Source organism: Ceratotherium simum, chromosome 25, assembly GCF_057802395.1.
Source record: "Ceratotherium simum simum isolate JZ-2026a chromosome 25, ASM5780239v1, whole genome shotgun sequence".
NCBI lineage: Eukaryota > Metazoa > Chordata > Mammalia > Perissodactyla > Rhinocerotidae > Ceratotherium > Ceratotherium simum.
Window position 1 is genome coordinate 17320519 of NC_141924.1, and position 26659 is coordinate 17347177.

At 37.5% G+C, this 26659-nt stretch overlaps 1 protein-coding gene across 2 annotated transcripts in view; it reads left to right on the forward strand.

Moving 5' to 3' along the window:
* The window catches only part of CRY1 (cryptochrome circadian regulator 1), a 104996-nt gene that overhangs the window by 68055 nt on the left and 10282 nt on the right, over positions 1-26659 (forward strand). The window contains exons 2-5 of one of the 2 annotated variants that reach the window (XM_004418068.3): positions 3055-3163; positions 23368-23510; positions 25692-25876; positions 26265-26353. In XM_004418068.3, coding sequence (XP_004418125.1) covers positions 3055-3163; positions 23368-23510; positions 25692-25876; positions 26265-26353 — 526 coding nt within the window. Of the gene's footprint in view, positions 1-3054; positions 3164-13017; positions 13140-23367; positions 23511-25691; positions 25877-26264; positions 26354-26659 lie in introns of those variants that run through there. The other variant, XM_087448991.1, reaches the window with a different exon arrangement.

The window sequence follows — 26659 nt, forward strand, 5'->3', positions numbered from 1 at the left end:
GAAAACTTAAAATTGCTAGTTCATTCAGCTTCTTAATTTTGTTGTTGTTGTTGTTGTTAAGAAGATTGGCCCTGAGCTAACATCTGTGGCCAATCTTCCTCTTTTGCTTGAGGAAGATTATCCCTAAGCTAACATTTGTGCCAGTCCTCCTCTATTTTATATGTGGGATGCTGCCACAGCATGGGTTGATGAGTGGTGTGTAGGTCCATGCCCAGGATCCAAACCCGTGAACTCTGGGCCACTGAGCGGAGCGCAAGAATTTAACCACTATACCACCGGGCCAGCCTCCAGCTTCTTAATTGTGTGTGTGTGTAAGAGGAAGATTAGCCCTGAACTAACATCTGTTGCCAATCCCCCTCTTTTTGCTGAGGAAGATTGGCTCTGGGCTAATATCCATGCCCATCTTTCTCTACTTTATATGGGATGCCACCAGAGCATGGCTTGATAAGCAGCGTGTAGGTCCGCGCCTGGGATCTGAATCTGCGAATGCTGGGCCACCAAAGAAGCGCAGTGTGCGAACTTAACCACTAAGCCACCGGGCCGGCCCCCAGCTTCTTAATTTTTGATCTGACTCCTAGTGTCTAAAAACTGTTGCTAAACAAATACATAAAACTAGATGCTTCCCAATAAACATTTATCACCAAACGTGTTATTCATAGTTATGGATAACTTTACAAAACTCAGGTGCTTTCATATTGTTTTAATAGCAACAACAGTCTGCTCCCCCAAAGTACTTGCACATTGGTAGTGGTGGGTTGAGGTGGGGATGGCATATTAGGTAGGTGACTCCAAACCAAGACGGAAAGGGGATGTGGTGAAATATAAAGGTGAGGACAGAAAAGTTTGTTTTCTATTTGTTTAAGGACCACTGTGAGACTTCCTAAGGTGAAATGGTGGAATGCCTTTAACATCCTTGTGAATATAGCACTGGGACTCCCCAAGCCATAGGGATGGTGACTCCTAAAGGGGAAAGAGTATCAGACCCGACTATGTATACCAATATCGCTCATAACTACAGCTGTAAAAAATTAAGACTTTCTTGGTGAAATGATGAGATTAGAATAGGCAAAGAGAACAAGATCATCTAGATTGAACAACCTTCTAGAACAATGCTGTCCAGTGAACTTTCTGGAATGATGGAGATGTTATTCACCTGTGCTGTCCAACAGAATTTTAAATTTTAATTAAATTTAAGTGGCTACATGTGCCTAGTGGCTAACGTTTTGGACAATGCAGTTCTGAAATATGCCTTTCCATTTGTCTTAACCATTCCTTCTCACAAGTAAGACATAATCACTTCTCAAAGAGCACCATGGCCTTTGGAAAAGGTAGACAAATATTTAACCTTAAAATCAAAAACATAAAAGGATTACATAAACATAAAAGAGGAAATAAGATATGTCCAGCTGAGAAGAACAGAATCTAGATGAAATGTTAAGAGAAAATTAACATGCGGCAAACAATGAGGTTGAACGTTGCAGGAGTGACATCTCTTTCGGATTTGCTCTTAGGGACTGTTCCATTTCTTCACAATAAAAGATGCACAGTAGGGGCCAGCCCATACTGTGGCACAAGCCACAGTGGCACAAGCAGTTAAGTGTGCGCGCTCTGCTGCGGTGGCCCGGGGTTCGCCAGTTCGGATCCCGGGCGCGCACCGATGCAGTTCGGATCCCGGGCGTGCACCGATGCACCGCTTGTCAGGCCATGCTGTGGCGGCGTCCCATATAAAGTGGAGGAAGATGGGCACGGATGTTAGCCCAGGGCCAGTCTTCCTTAGCAAAAAGAGAGGAGGATTGGCAGATGTTAGCTTAGGGCCAATATCCTCACCAAAAAAAAAAAAAAAAAAAAGATGCACAGTAAACAGTCTTCTGGTATTGCCCCAGAATTTCCCCAGATATCTAATATGTGTAAGAATTGTTGGAACTTATTTCACTGAAAAAAATCTGTATCCCCAGCTGCTTCATGAAACCTTTTTTTAAAAAAATTAATCTGACATTCTCTACGATGAGAGAGTTAACAGCATTTAATTTAGCATCTGTTTATTTTCAGTGTCTTTTTAATTAATTGGATTAGAAACTTGAAAATAGGCATTATGTTTTCTCTCTCTTAGATGATTATAATTATCCCCTAATAAAGGGCTCAAATTCTTAAATTATTCACTTGCTCGGGGTGATTAAGTAGAATGTTTCTCTTTTTTTTCCAGTAGATAACATCCATGCCAATCTTCCTCTATTTTGTATGTGGGACGCCTCCACAGCATGGCTTGATGAGAAGTGTGTAGGTCTGTGCCCAGGATCTGGGCCCATGAATCCCGGGCTGCCAAAGCGGAGCACGTGGACTTAACCACTATGCCACCGGGCTGGCTCCATCTAGATTTTTCAAGGTGGCTTTTCTATAGGAACTTGAGTTTGTTACATCAAGGTTAAACAATGAGCTCAATTTATTTAATTACTTGATATAATTTTTTGTGTGTGTGTGAGGAAGATCAGCCCTGAGCTAACATCCATGCTAATCCTCCTCTTTTTGCTGAGGAAGGCTGGCTCTGAGCTAACATCTATTGCCAATCCTCCTCCTCCTCTTTTTTTTTCCTCCCAAAGCCCCAGTAAATAGTTGTATGTCATAGTTGCACAGGCTTCTAGTTGCTGTATGTGGGACGCGGCCTCAGCATGGCCAGAGAAGCGGTGTGTCGGTGCGCGCCCAGGATCCGAACCCGGGCCGCCAGTAGCGGAGCACGCACACTTAACCGCTAAGCCACGGGGCCGGCCCTACTTGATATGATTTTCATGTTTACAAATTAAACTTTTGCTAACAGTCACTATAAATTAATAAAAGTTAGTGATTTCATTTAGGAACTTCATTAAAATACTAAGAAACTTGTGCTGTAATTTCAAAAAAATTATAAGTATCATTTCTGGAAACAGTAATTTACGTATCAGTTAGAGGTAATAAGATGATGGGGTTGGCATTTCAACTTTTAGAATAACATGATTTTGTAATACTTTATACCTTCTAAATATATTTTTTTAATAATTTTAATAATATTTTCCTCTCTAGATTTTTGCTTCAATGTCTCGAAGACCTTGATGCCAACCTGCGAAAATTAAACTCTCGCCTGTTTGTGATTCGTGGACAGCCAGCAGATGTGTTTCCCAGGCTTTTCAAGGTAATTTGAAAAATATTCGCATAAAATAATCTTTTGTCAGAGAAGACACATATTTGGTAAATAAGGCATTTTGAGTAAAGTGTGGGAAATATAAGTAAAAGTTTTGTGAGTTTTTTTCTTTGTTTAATAAAAAAGTTGTAGGTGGCAAAATCAGACAGTGAAAGAAATGGTTTACAATGAAAAGTTTTAAATCTTTCTTTTACCTTAAACTCCCAGAAGCAACAACTGCACCCAGTTTCTTGTGTGTTAATTAGAAATACTCTTTGCATAAATAAGAATGTATGTGTATGTGTTTATAGATATATATATATGTGTGTTTATGTATATGTTACCATCCCCCCTTTTTAAAACCAAGATGAGAACACACTATTCTGTGCCATGCTTTATTCACATAACTGTGTATTTGAGAGGTTGTTCCATATTACTTCCTCAGTCTTTTAAATGGCTTCGTAGTATTCCATGTGTAGGTATGCTATAATTTCTTATCTGGTTTTCTACTGAACGTTATTTTTCCACAGGCCTTTTGCTAATAGAAATAATGCTTTCAGTGAACATCCTTATCCACATATACATTTCTTTGCTCACATATGCCAGTTCATTTGTGGGATAATTCTTAGAAGAGGATTTTCTGGGTCAAAGGGCTATAACAATCAACATGGTACCAATTACACAAAAATGTAGGTTTTTGTTTTTTTTTTTTTAACTCAGTACAATCTTAAAAATCTCCTAGTCTTATTTCCTGCCTTGTTTTCCAAATGAAAAACTTAGTCCTGGAGAGATTAAATGAGTTGACCAAGGTCATAGAACTAGCTCATGGAAGTGCCCAGAGCAGAAGCTGAGTTTCCCAGCTGTGCTTTTTTTATTCATCCCTTCCTATTTACTTCCATTAGAATTCCTAATGTGTATCTGCTTTTTCTTGCAACTGTTTGATTCATAAAATTTTTGTAATAGCAATGTTTCTGTTTCTAATGCAGTAGAGAACAGTTCCTTTCCCTAAATGAGAGTGTCCCCAGTGCTGGGAATCAACTACTACCTAGCCTTTTCTTTTCCTTTTTTTTTTTGTGAGGAAGATCAGCCCTGAGCTGACATCCATGCCAATCCTCCTCTTTTTCCTGAGGAAGACTGACCCTCAGCTAACATCTGTTGCCAATCCTCCTCGTTTTTTTTCCGTTTTTCTCCCCAAGGCCCCAGTAGATAGTTGTATGTCATAGGTGCACATCCTTCTAGTTGCTGTATGTGGGATGCAGCCTCAGCATGGCCGGAGAAGCGGTGTGTCGGTGTGCGCCCGGGCTGCCAGTAGTGGAGTGTGCGCACTTAACCACTAAGCCACGGGGCCAGCCCCCTACCTAGCCTTTTCTCATTGGTATTAAAGAAACCTTTTTAATATTTAAGGTTTGGCTAAAGCAACAGTTTTGGCTAGTGAAAATTTATTTTATTGAAGTTTATTCGTTACTGTAGATAGAGTCAGAATTTAACCTAGATACGTGGAAGAGTCCTGAGTAGAAAGCATGTAAGAAACAATGGTAATTGTTTATCAGCAGCTCATGAGTATAAAAGTATATGTGGATAATTGCTTCACATCTCTAGATCCATGTGCTGTAAGTAAAATGAATCCTAAGAGGATTTTCATTGCTTTAAAATAACAAAACTTTTATTTACTTGTTTCTAAAAAACTTGCTTTAAGCCAACAAGTCTTTCTTGTTCTTTGTTTTGAGCTGCTTCTGCCTAAAATAGCATATTAGTGGATCAAACTATCTTCTGAATTTTGATGATGTCCTGTCTTGTCAGTTTGGCAGAGAGGCAGTGATTTTCATATGGGCCATAATATACAGACATATGAACACACATAGAGTCCTTATTATTTTATTCTGATTTTTATTTGGTCTACCTACAGTAGTCTTTATAAAATGCCACTTATGAAAAACTTCCTTTCAGATTTATTTACTATATATCTAGAGCCATAAAGGACTCTTAATCAATTCCTTTTCTTATATTGCTGTTTTTATTTTTACTTTTTGTCTAGAGCTATTATATGCATATGTCAAAAAAAAAAAAAAAGAGCCTAAAAGGATATACAATAAAAAGCGGGTCTCCTTCCCACTCCTAACCCTCACACCCCCACTTTCTCTGACGGAGAAGATTCTTTTGTTGGTAACTAGCTGACTCATTTACATTATTGTCTCTGGTTTTGTTATTCTAGTACAGCAAATAGTGAGAATTTTTGATAGGTGCGTAATCCTGTTTCCCACATTGGAGGTAAAACTGGTTTAGACCTGGTAACAGTGCCTTTAGTTTATTGGAATGGTGACAGTGGTTCTAGTACTGATAGCTCCTCTAGTTAGTATGCATCTCCTCCTCTCTATAGCATTCACTCATTTTATTCTGTTTATATTGAGTAGATTTAGGAATGGGTCAGAGCATTGTTTTACACACATATTTACACCCTCATATGTCTGATAAACTGTTGTTTTTTCTGACATGTTTTCTACTTAGAATTTTTCTCACTTAAATTCTGATTTAATATAGGCTGACAAGATGGCTCTTTTTTAAATGTCTTCTATTTTTCATATTCTACTGAAGAAATAATAAAGAAACTTAGCAGATACTAGCCTAGGCAGAACTTGGATGACACTCTTAATCATTGGTGTCTTACATAAATTATTCTTATTATTCAGTTAAATCTTGCATTCAGTTAAATCTGGTAAGCTACCAAGACAATGCACATTCTAGGCCCTGCAGAAACTTTTCATGAAGAGTTTAAAGTATTGGTTTAAAACATTATCATTATATCCAAGGAAGAGAGATATGTGGCTAAAGTCTTTATAGATGGACACTGAAGCATAATAAAATGTTTTGTTCAAAATCACAGAATAAATAAAATAAGAAGATATGAAGCCACTAATATTTCACATGTCTAAAAATTTATATTATGCTTTTATGAGCTATTTTGGGTTCTTTATTATTCATGGCACATGCTCATTTGAGTAAGAGAATTCGTTCAACAGATATTGATTGAGTGCCTGCTATGTCCAAGGCGGTGTTCAGGGTGCTGGGAATATAGTAGTGAACCAAACAGAAAAAGTTCCTACCTTCATGGAGCTTACACTATAGTGGGAAGGAGACAGATAATAAACAAGTAAATATGCAATGTCAGGTGGTAATAGCTGCTAAAATAAAGTGTGGGATAGTAAGTGCCAAGGTGAGGGAAGAGTAGTTAACCATACATGGAATCATGGAAGGCCTCACTGATAAGGTAACATTTGAGCAAACATATGAATGGAGTGAGCCACACAGATATCTGGGGTGTGATATATTGAATCCACAATATTTTGCAGCTTATTCCATCAAAAGGTGAAGCTTATGTTTCCACTCCCTTAAATCCGGGTTGACATTATAACTTGTTTTGACCAAGTGCCAAAGGAGACGTTGAGTTCCAAATCTTAGGCCTCAAGCGACCTTGCAACTTCTACCTTTGTCCTCTTGGCATGCTCCTTGTACCATGTAAGGAAACCTGGACTAGAATATCACATTATGGGAGACCACGTGTAGAAAGAAAGGGCTAACCAACAGCCTGCTTAAAATCTGAGATGTGTGAGAGAGATCATCTAGGTCCTCCAGCTCCAGCCACGCTGCTTACTGATTACAGGCTCATGAGTAAGTCCAGGTGAAACCAACAGAAGAACCAACCATCTAGTTAACTGATAGACTTGTGAGAATTAATAAGTGGTTTTAAGCTGCTCAGATAACTGCAGCATGAGGAAAGAGTGTTATGGGCAGAGGGAATAGCAGTTACAAAGGCTCTGATGTGGAAGTGTGCCATGACTTGTTTAGGAACAGCAAGAAGGCCAGTGTGGCTGGAGCACAGTGAGTGAAAAGAAGAGATAAGGTCAGAGAGGTTGAAAGGAGCCAGATCATGGGGCTTTATAGACCATACTAAGGACTCTGGGTTTTACTCTGAGTGAAATGGGATGCCATGGGAGATTTTTGAGTAGAGAAGTGACATGATTTCACTTATGTTTTCAAAGAATCACGCTGGCTGTTTGTAGAGAATAGACATACGAGATTGGAAGTGTTATAAAGGCAGAAGCAGAAAGATCAATTAGGAGGCCATGGCGGTTATTCAGGAACAAAATGATGGTGACTAGGACTACAAGAGCGGTAGAGGTGTTGAGAAGTGATAGCATTCTATATGTTTTTATTTTTATTTTTATTTATTTTTAATTTTTTGCTGAGGGAGATTTGTCCTGAGCTAACATCTGTTGCCAATCTTCCTCCTTTTTTGTATGTGAGCTGCCACCACAGCATGGCCGCTGATGAGTGGTGTAGGTCCGTGCCTGGGAACCAAACCCAGTCCACTGAAGTGGAGCATGCTGAACTTAACCTCTAGGCCACTGGGGCTGGCCCTTGGATATGTTTTTAAAATAGAGTCCATAGGGTTTGTGTATATGTGGTATATGAGAGTCAAGGATGACTCTTAGGTTTTTAGCCTGGGTCAATGACACGATGGATTGCCATTTAGTGAAATGAAGACTATGGGAGGAACAAATTTAGGGAAAAATCAGGAGTTCATTTTTTAACATTTTAAGTTTGAGATGCCTTTTAGATATCTAAGTATTCTTGTTGAGTAGGTGTTCAAGTCCGATGCTCAGGGGAGAAGTCTGGACTAAATTTAAGAATCTTCAGGGGCCGGCCCAGTGGCATAATGGTTAAGTTTGTGCTCTCTGCTTCAGCGGCCCAGGGTTTGTAGGCTTGGATCCCTGGAGCTGACCTATGCACCACTCATCAAGCCATGCTGTGGTGGTGTCCCACATACAAAATAGAGGAAGATTAGCAGAACATGTTAGCTCATGGCCAATCTTCCTCACCAAAAAAGAAAACATATATATATATACACATATGTATATATATAAAGAATCTTCAGTATATAAATAGTATTTTAAACCCTGAGACTAGATTTATGGAATAAAGGAAGGGGTAGTAGATGGACGGGTGGAAATTTTTAGGGCTTCACCTTTTTTATATTTGGATTGTTTTGTGAGATAACATTTTTTAAATGTAATTGTACTACTTTAAATGCTTTCTCCCAGGAATTTTGTGGTTTATCTTTTAGGGTTTCTATCAAATTTTACATTTCTTAATTATTTTCATGGTATTAATCATAACTGTTTATGAACTTTACATTCATTTAGTTGTTCATATTATTTATGCCTTCTGAATGGTTAACAAGTAATTGTGGTACACAAAAATGGATACAGATATTAGTGTTTAAAACTGTAAAATGAATATTCACTTATTCACATGAAAATATTTTAATACTACATGCAACCTTATTGTTATATTCAAGTATTGAAATTCAAAGGTAACCACATGTTGCTTAAAATAAAGACCTACACTAAAGAATAGATAGAGACTTCTACCTCTGGTTAAGATGTAGAAAGTCACCATAGACATCATTCCCATCTTAACAATGAGAGAAGAAAGTGAATATGCCACAAAATCATAGGTCGTTGTTTTTTTTAACCTGTTGAAGAGTTAAGGACACAAAACTAAATAAACTAAATTCCAGAAAGGGATGATCCTTTCATAAGAAAGAAGAGACCTATGGCTACATCCCTGGAGGCACAGCAGGAAGAGAAGGGAATCCACTATAATTGAGAGTGAGGAGAAGCCAGAAGAAATTTTATCAAGCTTCTCATGGTCTAATGAGGGCTGACATGGCAGAGTAGAATCCCAAGAAGCCCTAGTCACAGAGCAAGTTTACACTCACTCTCTAATTCTTTCCTACAGTGCCTTCATGGAATATCAGTGGCAATGTGTGAAAGGCTGGGGCAAGGCAGAAGAGCTGAGAGAGACCCCCTCATTGAAGTGCACTGGGTATTCACTTAGTGCAAAGTAGCAGTCCACTGAAGCTGGGGACAGGACAGCAGGGTAGAAACACGTCTCCAGAGGTGCATAAAAATAGGGGACAAGGCTGGAAAACAAAGAGAACTCTCCTAGCAACCATAAAGCTGGTGGGTAGACAGCAAAGCAGAGAGAGATGTCCTGCAGGTTGTAAAGCTAGTGAGTGGGCTATAAAGCAGAGAGAGACATCTGGAGTTCTGTCAGTGCCCAAATCTCAAGAAGAAACATTTGGATCCTGCCCTGAAAATATTTGAAGCCAGTGGTGATTGGAATTTAACTAAAGCAACAACAAAGCCTAGATCCAGCTCAATTACAGACTACATTAATTCAACTTGTAGCAGTCAGAGCAAAGACCATGTACTTTTCTAGAGATAAATATTATTTATTCCATCTCTATTATTTTATACCATTGCCTTGCATACAGTAAAAAATTATGAGTGACATGAAGAAACAAGAAAAAGTGACTTGCAATCAAGTAAAAAAAAAAAAAGGCAGTCAGTAGAAACAGACCCACAGTTGATGCAGATGCTGGGATTAGAATAAAGGACTTTATAATAATTATGCTATAGATATTAAAAGATCTAATCAAAAGGTGAAAAATATATGTGGATAGATGGTAATTTCAGAAAAAATGGTAAGTATTAAAAAGAACCAAATGAAAATTCTAGAACTGAAACAGAAAAGAAGAATTCATTCAATGAGCTTTTCTAAACTGGACAGATTAGAACAAAAGATCAGTGAACTTGAAGGCAGTCAATAGAAATTATCCCAACTGAAGATCAAAGAGAGGGAATTTTTTTTTTAAGGAAACAGAGTGTTTGAGACTTGTAGGACAATAGCAAAAGAGGAGAGAGAGATTGGGCCAGAAACAAAAATTATTTGCAGAGCTAATGATTGAGAATTTTCCAAAATTGATGAAAGATATCAACCCACATTACCAAGAAGCTCAACAAACCCCAAACAGCATAAATACAAAGAAAACCACATCTTGCCATATCATAGTCAATTCACTGTAAACCAAAGATAGAAAATTTTATAAGCAGCCAGAGAAGAAAAGACATATTCAGGGAATCACAATTAGAATGTTGGGTGGTTTCTTATGAGAAACAATAGAGTCCAGGAAACAATGAAATGACATCTTTAAAGAACTACAAACAACCATGTTAAATTAGCAAAAATATTCATTTTAAAAAGAAGAAGGTAAAATGAAGGCATTTTTAGGCAGACAAAAGCAGAGATAATTCATGTACAGCAGATCTATACTATAGGAAATACTAAAGGAAGTTCTGTTGGGTGAAAGGAAATAATTCTAGATGAAAGACAGGGTCTGCAGGAAAGAAGGAAGAGTACTAGATATATGGGTAAATATAAAAGACCATCTTTTTCATTATTTTTAGTTATGTATATTTATATATCCTATTTTCTTTAAAGGACTATATTGACAAGTTAAAACCAGTTAATAGCAATGAATTGTAGGGGATAATGCCAATATTGTGGGGCTTGTAACACAGATAGAAATAAAATCTATAACAAGATCACATAAGGTAGAAGGAAGATTATTCAATAGTAATATATGATTTGAAGGTAAACTATGATAAGAATGGATATAGTTATTTAAAATAACACAAAGAGCTAGTTCTAAAAAGTTAATAGAGCAGTTTAAAATGGAATACAAAAAATATTTGACTCATTCAAATGAAGGCAGATGGAGCAAAGAGGAGCAAAAGAAGAGATGGGCAAAAAGAAAACTTACCAGGATGGTACATTTAAACCCAACAATATCAATAATTACATTAAATGTAAATGATCTACTTTAAACTCTCCATTTAAAAGCACAGGTTGTCAAACTGGATAAAAAATAGGCAAGAACCAACTATGTGCTGAGTAGAGGAGACATTAAAAATATGAAGAAACAGATAGGTTGAAATAAAAAAGACTAAAAAAGATGTACTTTGCAAACAGTTAAGCATAAGAAAGTAGAATTCAACAGAAAATTACCAGAGATAAAGTTTCACATCAAGAGGATATAAGCATCATAAATGTATATGTACCTACTAACAGCATAAAAATACGTGAATCTCAAACCGATAAAACTAAAGGGAGACATAGATAAAGTCACAATCATAGTGGGTGACTTTTACACCTCTCAGTTATTGTTAGAATATACAAAAATTAATAAAAACATAGATGATATGGGTAACACTATCAACCACTTTGATGTAACTGATATTTGTAGAACACTACACCCAAGAACTACAGAATACACATTCTTTTCTAGCACATATGAAACATTCACCAAGATAGACCATATGTTCAGCCACAAAACAGGTATCAATAGATTTCAAAAGACTGAAATCTTACAGAATATATTCTCTGACTTCAATAGAATTAAATTAAAAATGAATAGCAAGAGAATAGCAAATATTTATGACTGAATGATAATAGAAACACAGTATATCAAAATTTGTGGGATTCAGCTACAGCAGTGCTTAGAGGAAAATGAATAGCTTTCAATACTCTATTAGAAAAGAAATCAAAGAACTGAGCTTCCACCTTAAACAATAGAAAAAGAATAAAAAATTAAGCCAGTAATAGGTAGAAGAAGGGAAATAATAAAGAAAAGAATGGCAATGAATGAAACAGAAAGCAAACAGAGAAGATAAATGTGCAATAATCAATTTATTGTCTCAGTTCCAAATCCACCCTTCTTTGCCCTGCTTTGTGATACTGAAGCTTGACACTGTCAGTATTTCTCCTTTGCCAGCTGCCTTGATATTAGGCTTTGTCAGTAGACATTGTTGGTGGTTCTCTGCAAGGTCATAGCAGGAGAGAAGGGACTTTCCTTCATGGTATCCTTGGGCCTCTTTTCCTGGCACATTAGCCAGCAGATAAGCATATGGGAGGCCCAGTAGAACTCACCTCAGCCACCCTTCTGGACCAGCCCCAGCCTACACGCATCTTCTGGCAAGTTTCCCTGCTGCCTGATAGGCCACTTCCCCAGACCAGCTACAGCTCACCCACACCCTTTGGTAAATTTCTCTGCCACCCAGCAGACTGCTTGTACAGATCAGCTACAGTTAGCCCACACCCTGCAGGAAGTTTCTCAGCCACCCGGTGGGCTGTTCCTAAGAACCAGGTCTGACCCTTGCCCCCTGGCAGTTGTCTTCCCTACAGGGAAGGTTATGTGTTCCTGTGGCAGCACACCCCATACAATGCGGATTGAATCTCAGTGGGGAGGAAGGGAGCTGTTTTAGTTCTTATTTCATCACTACTTGTTTTTCCTACATTTAGAGGTGGTAGCTTCTTTTTGCAATTGCTACTTTTGGACATCTTAGAGCAATATAGTCCAACAGAAGCCATATAGGTAATTTAAAATTTTCTAATAGCCGCATTTAAAAAAGTAAAAAAGAAACAGGAGAAATTAATTTTAATAGTGTATTTTATTTAACCCAGTATATCTAAAATATTATTCTTTCAATATAAAATCATTTTAAAATTATTAAGCTATTTTAACTTTCTTTTCATATGAAGTCTTTGAAATCCAGTGTGTATTTTATGCTTACAGCACATCTCCATTCCAACTAGCCACGTTTCAAGTGCTCAGAAGCCACTTCTGTGGCTAGTGGCTGTCTACCATATTGGACAGTGTAGCCTTAACTGCTGTTTTACTCCTTGTCATTGTTGACCCCCTTTTACTTGATAACAATTCTTTATATTAAATTTTCCTTGTTCAAATTGCTGATATGGTTTCTGTCTTCTGACTGAACCCTGATTGATTCAGTCAACAAAGCCAAAAGCTAGTTCTTTCAAAAGATTAATAAAATTGATAAAGAGAGGCAGAGTCAAGATGGCGGCATAAGCAGACTCGGAACTCACCTCCTCCCGTGGACACAGCCAATTTACAACTACCCGTGGAAAAATTACCCCTGAGACAGAACTGAAAACTGGATGAGAGGAACTCCTGCAACAACGGACAATCCTAACTGAGGTAGAAGAGGCAGAGACTCCCTTCCGGAGAGGAAAAACGCCGCTTTCACAAGCCGCCAGCTTCACGGCTGCCGGGAGCAGCTCACAGGTACGCAGCCCTCCCTGGAGGCGCGGGGCCCTGAGCCGGGAGCGCCCCCGCTGTGGGCATATTGTGGACCCAGCACAATCGACACCAGCGGCATAATATCTGACTGTGCCTGCTACTAAAACACTGGGGAGCACCCCCAGAAAACCCGGTTCACAAAGAAACTAAAACTGGCTCTTAAAGGGCCCACACGCAAACTCACCCGTTTCAGGAAGCATCCTAAAATCACCAGAAAGAAGGGTGTACAGTGCTTTGGTGACAAGAGACTCACCTAATAGGCCCTGAGTGCATCTCGGTGAGGGGTGAGACCTCTCCAGGGACTGGGACATTGGCGGCGGCCATTGTTGTGGCCTGGTGTGGGCGTGCTGACACAGACACCATTGGAGTTCTCCCTGAGGCCTGCTAGCCCAGGGTCTGCCCCACCCGCTAGAGCACCGATTTAATCCAGCTCAGCCAGGGCAGGCAGCCCACCCTAGAGACTGGCCCCACCCAACAACAAGCCCTCAGGCAACATGTGGGCCTGCATAGATTGGTGACTGGATTCTCTGCAGCCTGGCGACTGAGCCGACTTGAGTGGGGCAGGGTGTGTACAAGGAGCAGGTGGAGAGTGTGGGGCCGTGGCAGAGTGTGTGGGGCTCCCGCCGTGGAGAGACTGGGTCCGCTTGGGGAGGTCGGGGCGCTCACACGGGGCAGGACTGTGTTGACTGTGTGTGTGGACCTGTGGGCAGCAGGGCTTCTCAGCCGCAGAAGACTTGTGCTTCTCAAAGACCCACATAGGAGGTTTGCTCCACCTTCCAAAACCTGAAACAATTGGGTGCTCCTGTGCCTGAGGCCAGCCCCACCCAGCTGCAATCCTCAGAGAGCTGACAAGAGACCTAATAGGCTAGAGGCTTACAGCAATTGTAAGGCCCTGAGCCTAACAACCTGCCACGGTGGGGGCCTACTCACTTAAAAGAAATACTGCAACACAAATGTGGTATTAGAACTTGCAGCCAACTGTGCTGGGGCTCCTCACACCTGATAAAGAGACTGAAGGGCCCACAACAACTACAAGCAGCTGAGCATTACAACAGCTGGCCAGGAGCATAACTCAGCCTCCCTGGGCGCCTACAGGGAAAGCAAACAGGTCACAGCAGAAGGATACATGTAGCCCACATAGGGGTCACCCCTGGAACATTGAGAACTGAGGGAAGCACACTGGAAGCCTCCTAAGCCATCACTTACATAAGGTCACCTATCCAAGAGCAGGAGACGTAGCTGACCTACCTAATACGTAGACACAAGCACAGGGAAAGAGGCAAAATGAAGAGGCAAAAGAATACATTCCAAGTAAGGGAACAGGACAAAACCCCAGAAAAGGAACTAAGTGAAACAGAAATGAGCAACCTACCCAACAGAGAGTTCAAACTAAGAGTGTTAAGGATGCTCACTGATCTGGGGAGAAGAATAGATGAACTCAGTGAGAATGTCAACAAAGAAATGGAAGATATAAAAAAGAACCAATCAGAAATGAAGAATACAATACTGGAAATGAAAAATTCATTAGAGGGACTCAAAAGCAGAGTGGAGGATACAGAAGAACGGATCTGTGAGCTGGACGAAAGACTAGAAGAAATTACCCGAGGTGAACAGGTAAAAGAGAAAAGAATTAAAAAGAGTGAGGACAGTCTAAGGGACCTCTGGGACAACATCAAACGCACTAAAATCCGTGTTATAGGTGTCCCGGAAGGAGAAGAGCGAGACAAGGGGTCAGAGAATTTATTTCAAGAAATAATAGATGAAAACTTCCCTAACCTAAGGAAGGAAACAGACATCCAGGTACAGGAAGCACAGAGAGCCCCAAACAAGATAAACCCAAAGAGGCCCACACCAAGACACATCATAATCAAAATGTCCAGAATTAAAGACAAAGAGAGAATCCTAAAAGCCGCAAGAGAATGTCAAGTTACGTACAAAGGAAACCCCATAAGGCTATCAGCTCACTTCTCAGCAGAAACCTTACAGGCTAGAAGAGAATGGCACGATATATTTAAAGTGCTAAAAGGAAAAAACTTACAGCCAAGAATACTCTACCCAGCAAGGTTATCATTCAAAATGGAAGGAGAGATCAAAATTTTCCCAGATAAGCAAAAATTAAAGGAGTTTGTCACCAAGAAACCAGTGCTACAAGAAATGTTAAAGGGACTGATTTAAGGGGAAAAGAAAAGACGACAAATAGGAAAAATTATCTATTTCCATGATTAGAACGTAATGGATACAAATGCACAACAAAGAGGTTAGATATGATATCAAAAACATGAGGGAGGAGGGGAGTTAAAGAGTACAGCTTTCAGACAGAGGTCAAACTAAAGTGACCATCAATTCTGTATAGAAGAAGTAAGGAACAGAGAAGGACTACTAAAACACTGAGAGAAAAAAAAAAAAAGTTAAAAAATGGCAGTAAGTACATACTTATCAATAGCTACTTTAAACGTCAATGGACTAAATGCTCCAATTAAAAAGCATAGGGTGGCTGACTGGATAAAAAAACAAGACCCATACATATGCTGCATACAAGAGACACACTTCAGACCTAAAGACACTCACAAACTGAAAGTGAAGGGATGGAAAAAGATACTCCACGCAAATGGCAATGAAAAGAAAGCTGGGGTAGCAGTACTCATATCAGACAAAATAGACTTTAAAACAAAAACTGTAAAACGAGACAAAGAAGGGCATTACATAATGATCAAGGGAACAATCCAACAAGAGGATATAACACTTGTAAATATCTACGCACCCAATGTAGGTGCACCTAAATATATAAAGCAATTATTAACAGACATAAAAACAGAAATAGACAGCAACACAATAATAGTAGGGGACTTTAACACTCCACTTACACCAACGGATAGATCATCCAAACAGAAGATCAATAAGGAAACATTGGCCTTAAACGACACACTACAACAGATGGACCTAGTAGATATATACAGGGCATTCCATCCAAAAACCAAAGAATACACGTTCTTTTCAAAGGCACATGGAACATTCTTCAGGATTGATCACATATTAGGCCACAAAACAAGTCTCCATAAATTTAAGAAGATTGAAATAATACCAAGCATCTTTTCTGACCACAACGGTATGAAACTAGAAATCAACTATAGGAAGAAAATCAGAAAAGCCACAAATACGTGGAGATTAAACAAAATGCTACTGAACGACGACTGGGTTAACGAAGAAATCAAAGAAGAAATCAAAAAATACCTGGAGACAAATGAAAATGAAAATACGACATGCCAGAATTTATGGGATACAGCAAAAGCGGTTCTAAGAGGGAAGTTTATAGCGATACAAGCCTATCTCAACAAACAAGAAAAATCTCAAATAAACAATCTAACAATGCACCTGAAGGAACTGGAAAAAGAAGAACAAACAAAGCCCAAAATCAGTAGAAGAAGGGAAATAATAAAAATCAGAGCAGAAATAAATGAAATAGAGACCAAAAAACAATAGAAAAATTAATAAAACCAAGAGCTGGTTCTTTNGAAAGATCAACAAAATTGACAAACTTTTAGCTAGACTCACCAAGAAAAAAAGAGAGAAGGCACAAATAAGTAAAATCAGAAATGAAAGAGGAGAGATTACAACAGACACCTCAGAAATACAAAAGATTATAAGAGAATACTATGAAAAGCTATATGCCAACTAATTCGACAATCTGGAAGAAATGGATAAATTCTTAGAATCATACAACCTTCCAAAACTGGATCAAGAAGAAGTAGAGAATTTGAATAGACCAATCACCAGTAAGGAAATAGAAACAGTAATCAAAAACCTCCCCAAAAATAAAAGTCCAGGACCAGACGGCTTCCCTGGTGAATTCTACCAAACATTCAAAGAAGACTTAATACCTATCCTTCTCAAACTCTTCCAAAAATTGAGGAGGGGGAAGCTCCTAACTCATTCTACGAAGCTGACATTACCCTGATACCAAAACCAGACAAGGACAACACAAAAAAAGAAAATTACAGGCCAATATCACTGATGAACATCGATGCGAAAATCCTCAATAAAATACTAGCAAATCGCATACAACAATACGTTAAAAAGATTATACACCATGATCAAGTGGGATTTATTCCAGGGATGCAGGGATGGTTTCACATTCGCAAATCAATCAACGTAATACACCACATTAATAAAATGAAGAATAAAAATCACACGATCATCTCAATAGATGCAGAGAAAGCATTTGACAAGATCCAGCATCCATTTATGATAAAAACTCTGAATAAAATGGGTATAGAAGGAAAGTACCTCAACATAATAAAGACCATATATGAGAAACCCACAGCTAATATCATCCTCAATGGTGAAAAACTGAAAGCCATCCCTCTAAGAACAGGAACCAGACAAGGATGCCCACTGTCACCACTCCTATTTAACATAGTACTGGAAGTCCTAGCCAGAGCAATCAGGCAAGAGAAAGAAATGAAAGGGATCCAAATTGGAAAGGAAGAAGTGAAACTGTCACTATTTGCAGATGACATGATTTTATATATAGAAAACCCTAAAGAATCCACCAGAAAACTTTTAGAAGTAATAAACGAATATGGTAAAGTTGCAGGATACAAAATCAACATACAAAAATCAGTTGCATTTCTGTACACTAACAACGAAGTAGCAGAAAGAGAAATTAAGAATACCATCCCATTTACAATTGCAACAAAAAGAATAAAATACCTAGGAATAAACTTAACCAAAGAGGTGAAAGATCTGTACAACGAAAACTATAAAACATTTCTGAAAGAAATTGAAGAAGACACAAAGAAATGGAAAGATATTCCGTGCTCTTGGATTGGAAGAATTAACATAGTTAAGATGTCCATACTTCCTAAAGCCATCTATAGATTCAATGCAATCCCTATCAAAGTTCCAACAACATTTTTCACAGAAATAGAACAAAGAATCCTAAAATTTATATGGAACAACAAAAGACCCCGAATAGCTAAAGGAATCCTGAGAAAAAGAACAAAGCTGGAGGTATCACACTCCCTGATTTCAAAATATACTACAAAGCTGTAGTAACCAAAACAGCATGGTACTGGCACAAAAACAGACACACAGATCAATGGAATAGAATTGAAAGCCCAGAAATAAACCCACACATCTATGGACAGCTAATCTTTGACAAAGGAGCCAAGAACATACAATGGGGAAAAGAAAGTCTCTTCAACAAATGGTGTTGGGAAAACTGGATAGCCATATGCAAAAATGTGAAAGTAGACCCTTACCTTACACCATACACAAAAATTAACTCCAAATGGATTAAAGACTTGAATGTAAGACCTGAAACTGTGAAACTTCTAGAAGAAAACATAGGCAGTACGCTCTTCGACATCAGTCTTAGCAACATCTTCTCAAACACCACGTCTGACCGGGCAAGAGAAACAATAGAAAAATTAAACAAATGGGACTACATCAAACTAAAAAGCTTCTGCACAGCAAAGGAAACCATCAACAAAACGAAAAGACAACCTAACAATTGGGAGAAGATATTTGCAAACCATACTTCTGATAAGGGCTTAATCTCCAAAATATATAAAGAACTCATGCATCTTACCAACAAAAAAACTACCAACCCAATTAAAAAATGGGCAAAAGACCTGAACAGACATTTCTCCAAAGAAGATATACAGATGGCCAACAGACACATGAAAAGATGTTCAAAATCATTAACTATCAGGGAAATGCAAATCAAAACTACAATGAGATATCACCTGACGCCCGTCAGAATGGCTATAATTAACAAGACAGGAAACAACATGTGTTGGAGAGGATGTGGAGAGAAGGGAACTCTCATCCACTGCTGGTGGGAGTGCAAACTGGTCCAGCCACTATGGAAAACAGTATGGAGATTCCTCAAAAAATCAAGGATAGAACTACCATATGATCCAGCTATCCCACTGCTGGGTATTTATCCAAAGAACTTGAAAACACCAATTTGTAAAGTTACATGCTCCCATGTGTTCATTGCAGCGTTATTCACAATAGCCAAGACTTGGAAGCAACCTAAGTGCCCATCAAGGGACGAATGGATAAAGAAGCTGTGGTATATATACACAATGGAATACTACTCAGCCATAAGAAACGATGAAATCCAGGCATTTGTGACAACATGGATGGACATTGAGGGTATAATGCAAAGTGAAATAAGTCAGAGGGAGAAGGTCAAATACCGTATGATTTCCTTCATTAAGTAGTAGATAATAACAACAATAAACAAACACATAGGGACAGAGATTGGATTGGTGGTTACCAGAGGGGAAGGGGGGAGGGAGGAGGGTGAAAGGGATAATTAGGTACATGTGTGTGGTGATGGGTTGTAATTAGTATTTTGGTGGTGAACATGATGTAATCTATGCAGAAATAGAAGTACAATGATGTACACCTGAAATTTTTGCAATGTTATAAACCAATGTTACTGCAATAAACAAAAAATTAAAAAATAAAATAAAATAAAATTGATAAACTCTTAGCAATACTGATCAGGGCAAAAAAGGGAGAAAACACAAATTACCTTTATCAGGAATAAAAAAGGGGACATCACTAGAGATTCTCTAAACTTTAAAAGAATAATAAAGGATATTGTAAACATCGTAATGCCAATAAATTCTACAACTAAGATGAAATGAAAAAATTTCTTGAAAAGTACAAATTACTAAAATTCTCAGAAGAAAAAAAAACTGAGTAGCCCTATATCTCTTACAGAAATTGAATTTGTAATCAAAAACCTTCCCATAAATAAAACTCCAGGCTCAAGATGGCTTTACTTGTGAATTCTATCACATATTTAAGAAAGAGATAATAACAGTCTTATAACACTCTTGCAGAAAACAGAGGAGAATGTGAGGAACACTTCCAAACTTGTTTTATGAGGCAAGCATAACTCTGATACCAAAACCTAGTGAAGAAATTTTAAGGAAAAAAAAAGTATAGCCAGTGTCCCCCATAAGCATAGACTCAGATATCCTTAACAATATCATAACAAATTGAATTTAGCAATATTTTGAAATAATACTACATCGTCATCGGTGAGGTTTATCCCAGGAATAAAAAGTTGGTTCAATATTATAAAAATCAATTAACATAAATAGAATAAAGGAAAAGATATAACGATTATCTCAATAGATGAAGAAAAAGCATTTGACAGAATTCAACACCTATTTATGATTAAAAAAACTTTAAGCAAACTAGGAATAGAAAATTGCTAAGTATCAATTTGATAAAGGTAGTCTATAAAAAAAATAGCTAACATCTTACTTAATAAGGAAACTGCTCAATTCAAGGGTGAAATATTAGCAAGCTTACCTGCCCTTAAACCTAATATATTTTCTCCAGTTCAGCTTTGCTAGTAATATGGTATATATTTTGATTTTTAGCTCTGTGATTTATGTTCCCTTCCTTTTCAAAAAGAGAAAAGGGGAGGGAGTGTTATTGACTCATCTCAAACTCTAACATTTACTTTCTAAAAACTAAAAAATTATTTGTCAAAAAAAAATCATAGAGGGGCTGGCCCGGTGGCGCAAGCAGTTAAGTGCACGTGCTCCACTGCAGTGGCCTGGGGTTCGCTGGTTCGGATCCCGGGCGCGCACCAACGCACCGCTTGTCAGGCCATGCTGAGGAAGATGGGCATGGATGTTAGCCCAGGGCTAGTCTTCCTCAGCAAAAAAAGGGGAGGATTGGCAGATGTTAGCACAGGGCTGATCTCACACACACAAAAAAATCGTAGAATTAAATTGCAAGCTACTAAGAAAAAATTTTGTGACATTTATGACAGAGAAAGGGTTGCTATCATTAAAATATAAGGAGCTCTTACAAATCCATAAGAGAAAAATTAACTGTAGAAAACCAAGCAGGGGCCAGCCCTGTGGCTTAGTGGTTAAGTGCACGCGCTCCGCTACTGGCGGCCTGGGTTCGGACCCTGGGCGCGCACCGATGCACCGCTTCTCCGGCCATGCTGAGGCCGCGTCCCACATACAGCAACTAGAAGGATGTGCAACTATGACATACAACTATCTACTGGGGCTTTGGGGGGAGAAAAAAAAGGAGGAGGATTGGCAATAGATGTTAACTCAGAGCCGGTTTTCCTCAGCAAAAAGAGAAGGATTAGCATGGATGTTAGCTCAGGGCTGATCTTCCTCACACACAAAAAAAAGAAAACCAAGCAAACATAAGCTGCAACTCAGAAAAGAAGAAATATACAAATAGCTAGTAATAATATTAGCTGTGATTCATTGAGGGCTTACTATGCGCTATGTCCTAAACAATTTACATGCATTAGCTCATTTAATCTTTCAGCAACCCAATAACATAACGTTATTTTTTTCATTTTACTGTAGCAAACACTTACATAGTGTTTATTATGTGCTAGGTACTCTCAAAGCACTTTACTTACATTTTACCCATTTGGTAGCTTAGAAATCTGGCATGGAGAGTTTAGCAATTTGCACAGATAATTGAGCCAGTCTTTGCACGGAGGAAATCTGACTTTAGATCCTATGTTTTTTAACTACTACGCTATACTGCCTAACTATAAAATAAAGAAATGTAATGCTTTCCTATTGTCATTTGAATTTTAAATTTCAAAGCAGTACGTGATTGTACTAATAATTCTGAACAATGCAACAGTGTGTAAAATAAAGAATAATTATCTTATTTACACTCCTAAATTCTACTCTTCAAAGGTAACAGCTGGTGACAGCTTGATATGCATTCTTCAAGACTTTCAAGAAAGGAAAATTTTAAAATTGAGATACTGTTTTTCTGTGTATACTTTCTGTATGTATTAGTGGTTTGTTTGTTTGTTTTGTGAGGAAGATTCACTCTGAGCTAACATCTGTTGCCATTCTTCTTCTTTTTTTCTTGAGGAAGATTTGCCCTGAGCTAACATCTGTGCCAGTCTTCCTCTATTTTGTATGTGGGTCGCCACCACAGCGTGGCGTGACGAGTGGCGTATGTCCATTCCCGGGGTCCGAACGCACTCACCCTTGCCTCTGGTGGGCTACTGAAGCAGAGCACACCAGACTTAACCATTACGCCATGGGGCCAACCCCTGTATTAATGATATTGGCAAACGTATGGGGAGCAAGCACTTTGGTGTACTATTGATGAGAGTGTAAATTGGTACAGTATATCTGGTGGAAAATTTGGCAGTGTCTATCAAAATTTTAAATGTGCTTATATTATCCATTGTTTTTCAAGGAATTATTTCTAGGAAAAATAGGACAAATGCCAAAAAATGTTTAAGATGTATGCATAAAGATGTACACTGTAAGGTTTATAATAGCAATTTTTTTAAAAACCCATCATTGAGAACAGCCCTTGTCCAATCTGTAGGAGTTTGGAGAACTACTATCTAGTCAGTTTTTGTACAGTAGAATTATAGTGAGATATATCAGTGTTACTATATAGTCAGTTAAATAATGGTAGAATCATAGGTGAGATATATCACCTGTAGATTTGAGAATTAAAAAAAACTTCACTACCCCCCTGGGAAATTACTTAATTCCCTTAAGTCACAGTCTTCTCATTGAAAATCACTATAAGGAGATGTACAGAACTTATTAATATAGCACCTGACACTCAATAAATAGCTGCTATTATTGTTACTGTCTCCATATTTTCCACAGTTAATGTTTTTTGGTAATCAGAAATAAAGCATAAATCAGAGTACCTCAGCAAAGCAGCTTACACCATATTAGCTGTCAAAGGTTTGTTAAAGACCACTTCTTAGAATCAGCAGACATAAGTTCAGATATTCTAGCTCTCTGTAAATTTGGGCAAGTCCCTAAATTTTTAAAATAACCTTATCTGAAAAATGGAGATATCAACCAAAGTGCCAAACTCTGAGGGTTGTTTTGAGAAGCAAATGATATGTGTAACTTATTTGAAAAAGTAAAGTGCTGTACAAACACAGTTAGTACAGGAAGTTGGTTTTAAGCATATTGGTAGATTGTCTAATTCCTAGCACAGTGGGTAAAATCTAGTGAGTATACATTTCATATTTACATATTTTGAATTTATAAATTGTGCACTTCTTTCTGCATATTCAAGGTTTGATTTCTGTATAATCATTTGATATGTAGATTTTGAGCTTTTCACTTTTTTCCAACCTGTGTTGTTATAATAGGAAAACATAATTATTAAAATTTGTGTACATTTTTGCCCCTTTCTCTTATTTTAGGAGTGGAACATTACTAAACTTTCAATTGAGTATGATTCTGAGCCCTTTGGAAAGGAACGAGATGCAGCTATTAAGAAATTGGCTACTGAAGCTGGAGTTGAAGTGATTGTACGCATTTCACATACATTATATGACCTAGACAAGTAAGCTTTTTTTTCTTTTTTTATTATGTAAAATACATATAACATGATATTTGTCATCTTAACCATTTTTAAAAGTGTACAATTCAGTAGTATTAAGTACATAGATAAGTAAGTTTTAACTTATGGGACTTAAGTTTGTAAAATGGAAATAGCAACATATACATCATAGAATATGTACAGAGAATTAAATGAATATATATCACACCCTTAGCATTTTACTTACCTCTTGTGATTTTTGTTTACCCAGTGACAGATACCAAAATTATAGACATAATGCGTAAGATAAAACTCCTCAGAATTTCAGTTTCAGAACTATTAAGAGTATCATGAAATTTCCCTTGACTATTCTAACTCAGACTACTGTGGTCTTGCCTTTCTGGGCTCTTAGCAATATTAATTTTATAGTTTATATGATACATAGCCATAAACTACCTTGACATATTTCGTGTGATTGCCTTAAGTTATTTTATTTCATGTGTGTATGTCTCGTCTGTCTGGGTTTTCAGTCCAGATGCAAATTGTATGTAATATTTTTTTGCATAACTGTAGTCCTCTGAACAATGGCATCATATCTTATTTCTCAAAGTGTATTTCTTGAAATACCAGTCCTTGGTGATGCTTTGTCTAACAAAGATTCTGTGGTCAAATTTAAATTTAGGAAGTATTATATGCTGTTGAGTTTTGAAGATTCATAAGATTCATTAACATTAACTTTTGGCATATAGACATCCTTACAAGTGCTGATATCTCATGATTTATGTACTTTTTAAGTTATTTTACTTTATTAGTTATTTACACATTTTATCATGTTAATAAAGCTAATTCTGTAAATAACATGACAAACTAGTTAATTTTATTCCACTTTTCCAAGTGTATCAAAAAATCATAATTTGATTCAGGCAAGGGTCTTACTTGATATTAAGCCAGAAGTTATATATATCCTTTGATGATAAACTTGCCTTCTAGTATACTAGTTTTCTTAATTTCAGGGAGCTGATAGCAAGGAAGAGGCAAAACAGGATAAGAACAATTGCTTCTAAGTGGGAGACTGAGTGTTATGCATAAAATTGTATTATTTATTGGATAGAATGTGAATATTTACCATGGATTCATCATATGAAAATGTAACATACAGAAAACATTTTTTCTAAGGTTTTTATTTTGCTTCTGTTATGTAATTAGCAGTGTCCTCAATAGTATCATTGCAGTATCGTTACAATTGACAAATTTCATTACGACCGTAAGTATAAACTCAAAGTATTCCAAAGCAAAATTACTAAAAGCAGAGAGCATAGCTTTTATGTTTACTTTCTGTACATACAATTGTTACATAATTATATGTGGTGTAATGAAAAATGTACTATATTTGGATTAAGAAAACCTTGATTTGCTATTTATTAGTTATGTGACCTTGACTGATTTACTTAACTCTTTTGGTAGGCTTCAGTTTCTGGTCTGTAAAGTGATGGAGTTGGATTTTGCCAGTAATTCTTTATTAAGACTAAATGCTAAGCGAATAGCCATAGTGAAAAAGAATAATTAGTTATTCCCAAATAGTGTCTAATTCAAATTACCGCTGGCAAAGCTAATCTTTTCTTTTTGGTATGACTTACTTGAGGCAATTAGTGATCAGATGTAAATACAAAATATGTACATAAGATACATATGCTGACATTTTTAACAAAGGCATGAGCACAGTAGAAAATAGCAAGTGATTTATCACTGCAGTAATATAGAATCCTAATTAATGAGACTTGCTGATTGCTCCTTGATATAATATTCGCCTCCTTTAGTTTTTATTGATGATTAAGAGATTCTTTGAGCTGAGTGGTAATATGTTTTCACATTTCCATATATATTATTTTTTTGTTAATGCCTTTAGGCTAATTTAGCCACTTGTTTTTTTCACTCATAGTTGCTTAATACCCTTTGTCTTAAAGGTTTTAGTATTTGCATACTGTATATTTTTGACACCTAGCAGATGTCTAGAAAATAAAGAGAATAATTTTTAGATTCATTAGCCATTTTAACAAGTGTCCTGATCATATAAGAAGCTAACATTCTCCTAGAAGTCTTAAATGATTAATTTTATTTTCTACCTTTAAGCCTTTTCAGAGCTTATCAATCAAAATATATTGTCATTTTTTTATACTAACTGCATTTTACTAACTTTTGTAATAGGATCATAGAACTCAATGGTGGACAGCCACCTCTTACTTATAAAAGATTCCAGACTCTCATCAGCAAAATGGAACCACTAGAGATACCAGTAGAGACTATTACTTCAGAAGTGATGGAAAAGTGCACAACTCCTCTGTCTGATGACCATGATGAGAAATATGGAGTCCCTTCACTGGAAGAACTAGGTGGGTGTCAGTGGTGATAAATGTGGAGCTGAAGAGTTAATAAATCCCTCAGAAAATCCCACTTCTAATTTGACATGTAAAGTATTTTGCATTAAGAGGGAAAGAAAAAAGAAAAGAAACTCTTAAACTAAGAAATGATAAATCTGTGTATTATTTTTGTGTTCTATAAATATGTGATCTGTTATCACCTTAAGATGTATGCCCTAAAGAACAGAGACCATGTTATATCCTCTATATGTGAGGAACTATCTAGGGCCCTCAATTCATTTTTATGCTACTGTCATAATTTTTCTGCAAAGTAATTTTTTTCTCCCAATTATTGTGTTTAAATAAAAATTATTTTAGTTCCATAAGAATGATATTTTTTCTTTTCTATTTTTTTCTCTAGGTTTTGATACAGATGGCTTACCCTCTGCAGTATGGCCAGGCGGAGAAACTGAAGCCCTTACACGTTTGGAAAGGCATTTGGAAAGAAAAGTATGATAATATAGATCATGCTCATATTTCCAAACTGGCATTTTAAAAATAATTTCACTCTTGGGGCCGGCTCGGTGGTGTAGCGGTTAGGTGCTTGCGCTCTGCTTCAGCGGCCCGGGGTTCATGAATTTGGATCCCTGGCGCGCACTGACGCACTGCTTGTCAAGCCATGGTGTGGTGGCGTCCCATATAAAGTAGAGGAAGATGGGTACGGATGTTAGCCCAGTGCCGGTCTTCCTCAGCAGAAAGAGGAGGATTGGCAACAGGTGTTAGCTCAGGGGTAATCCTCCTCACCAAAAAGAAAAA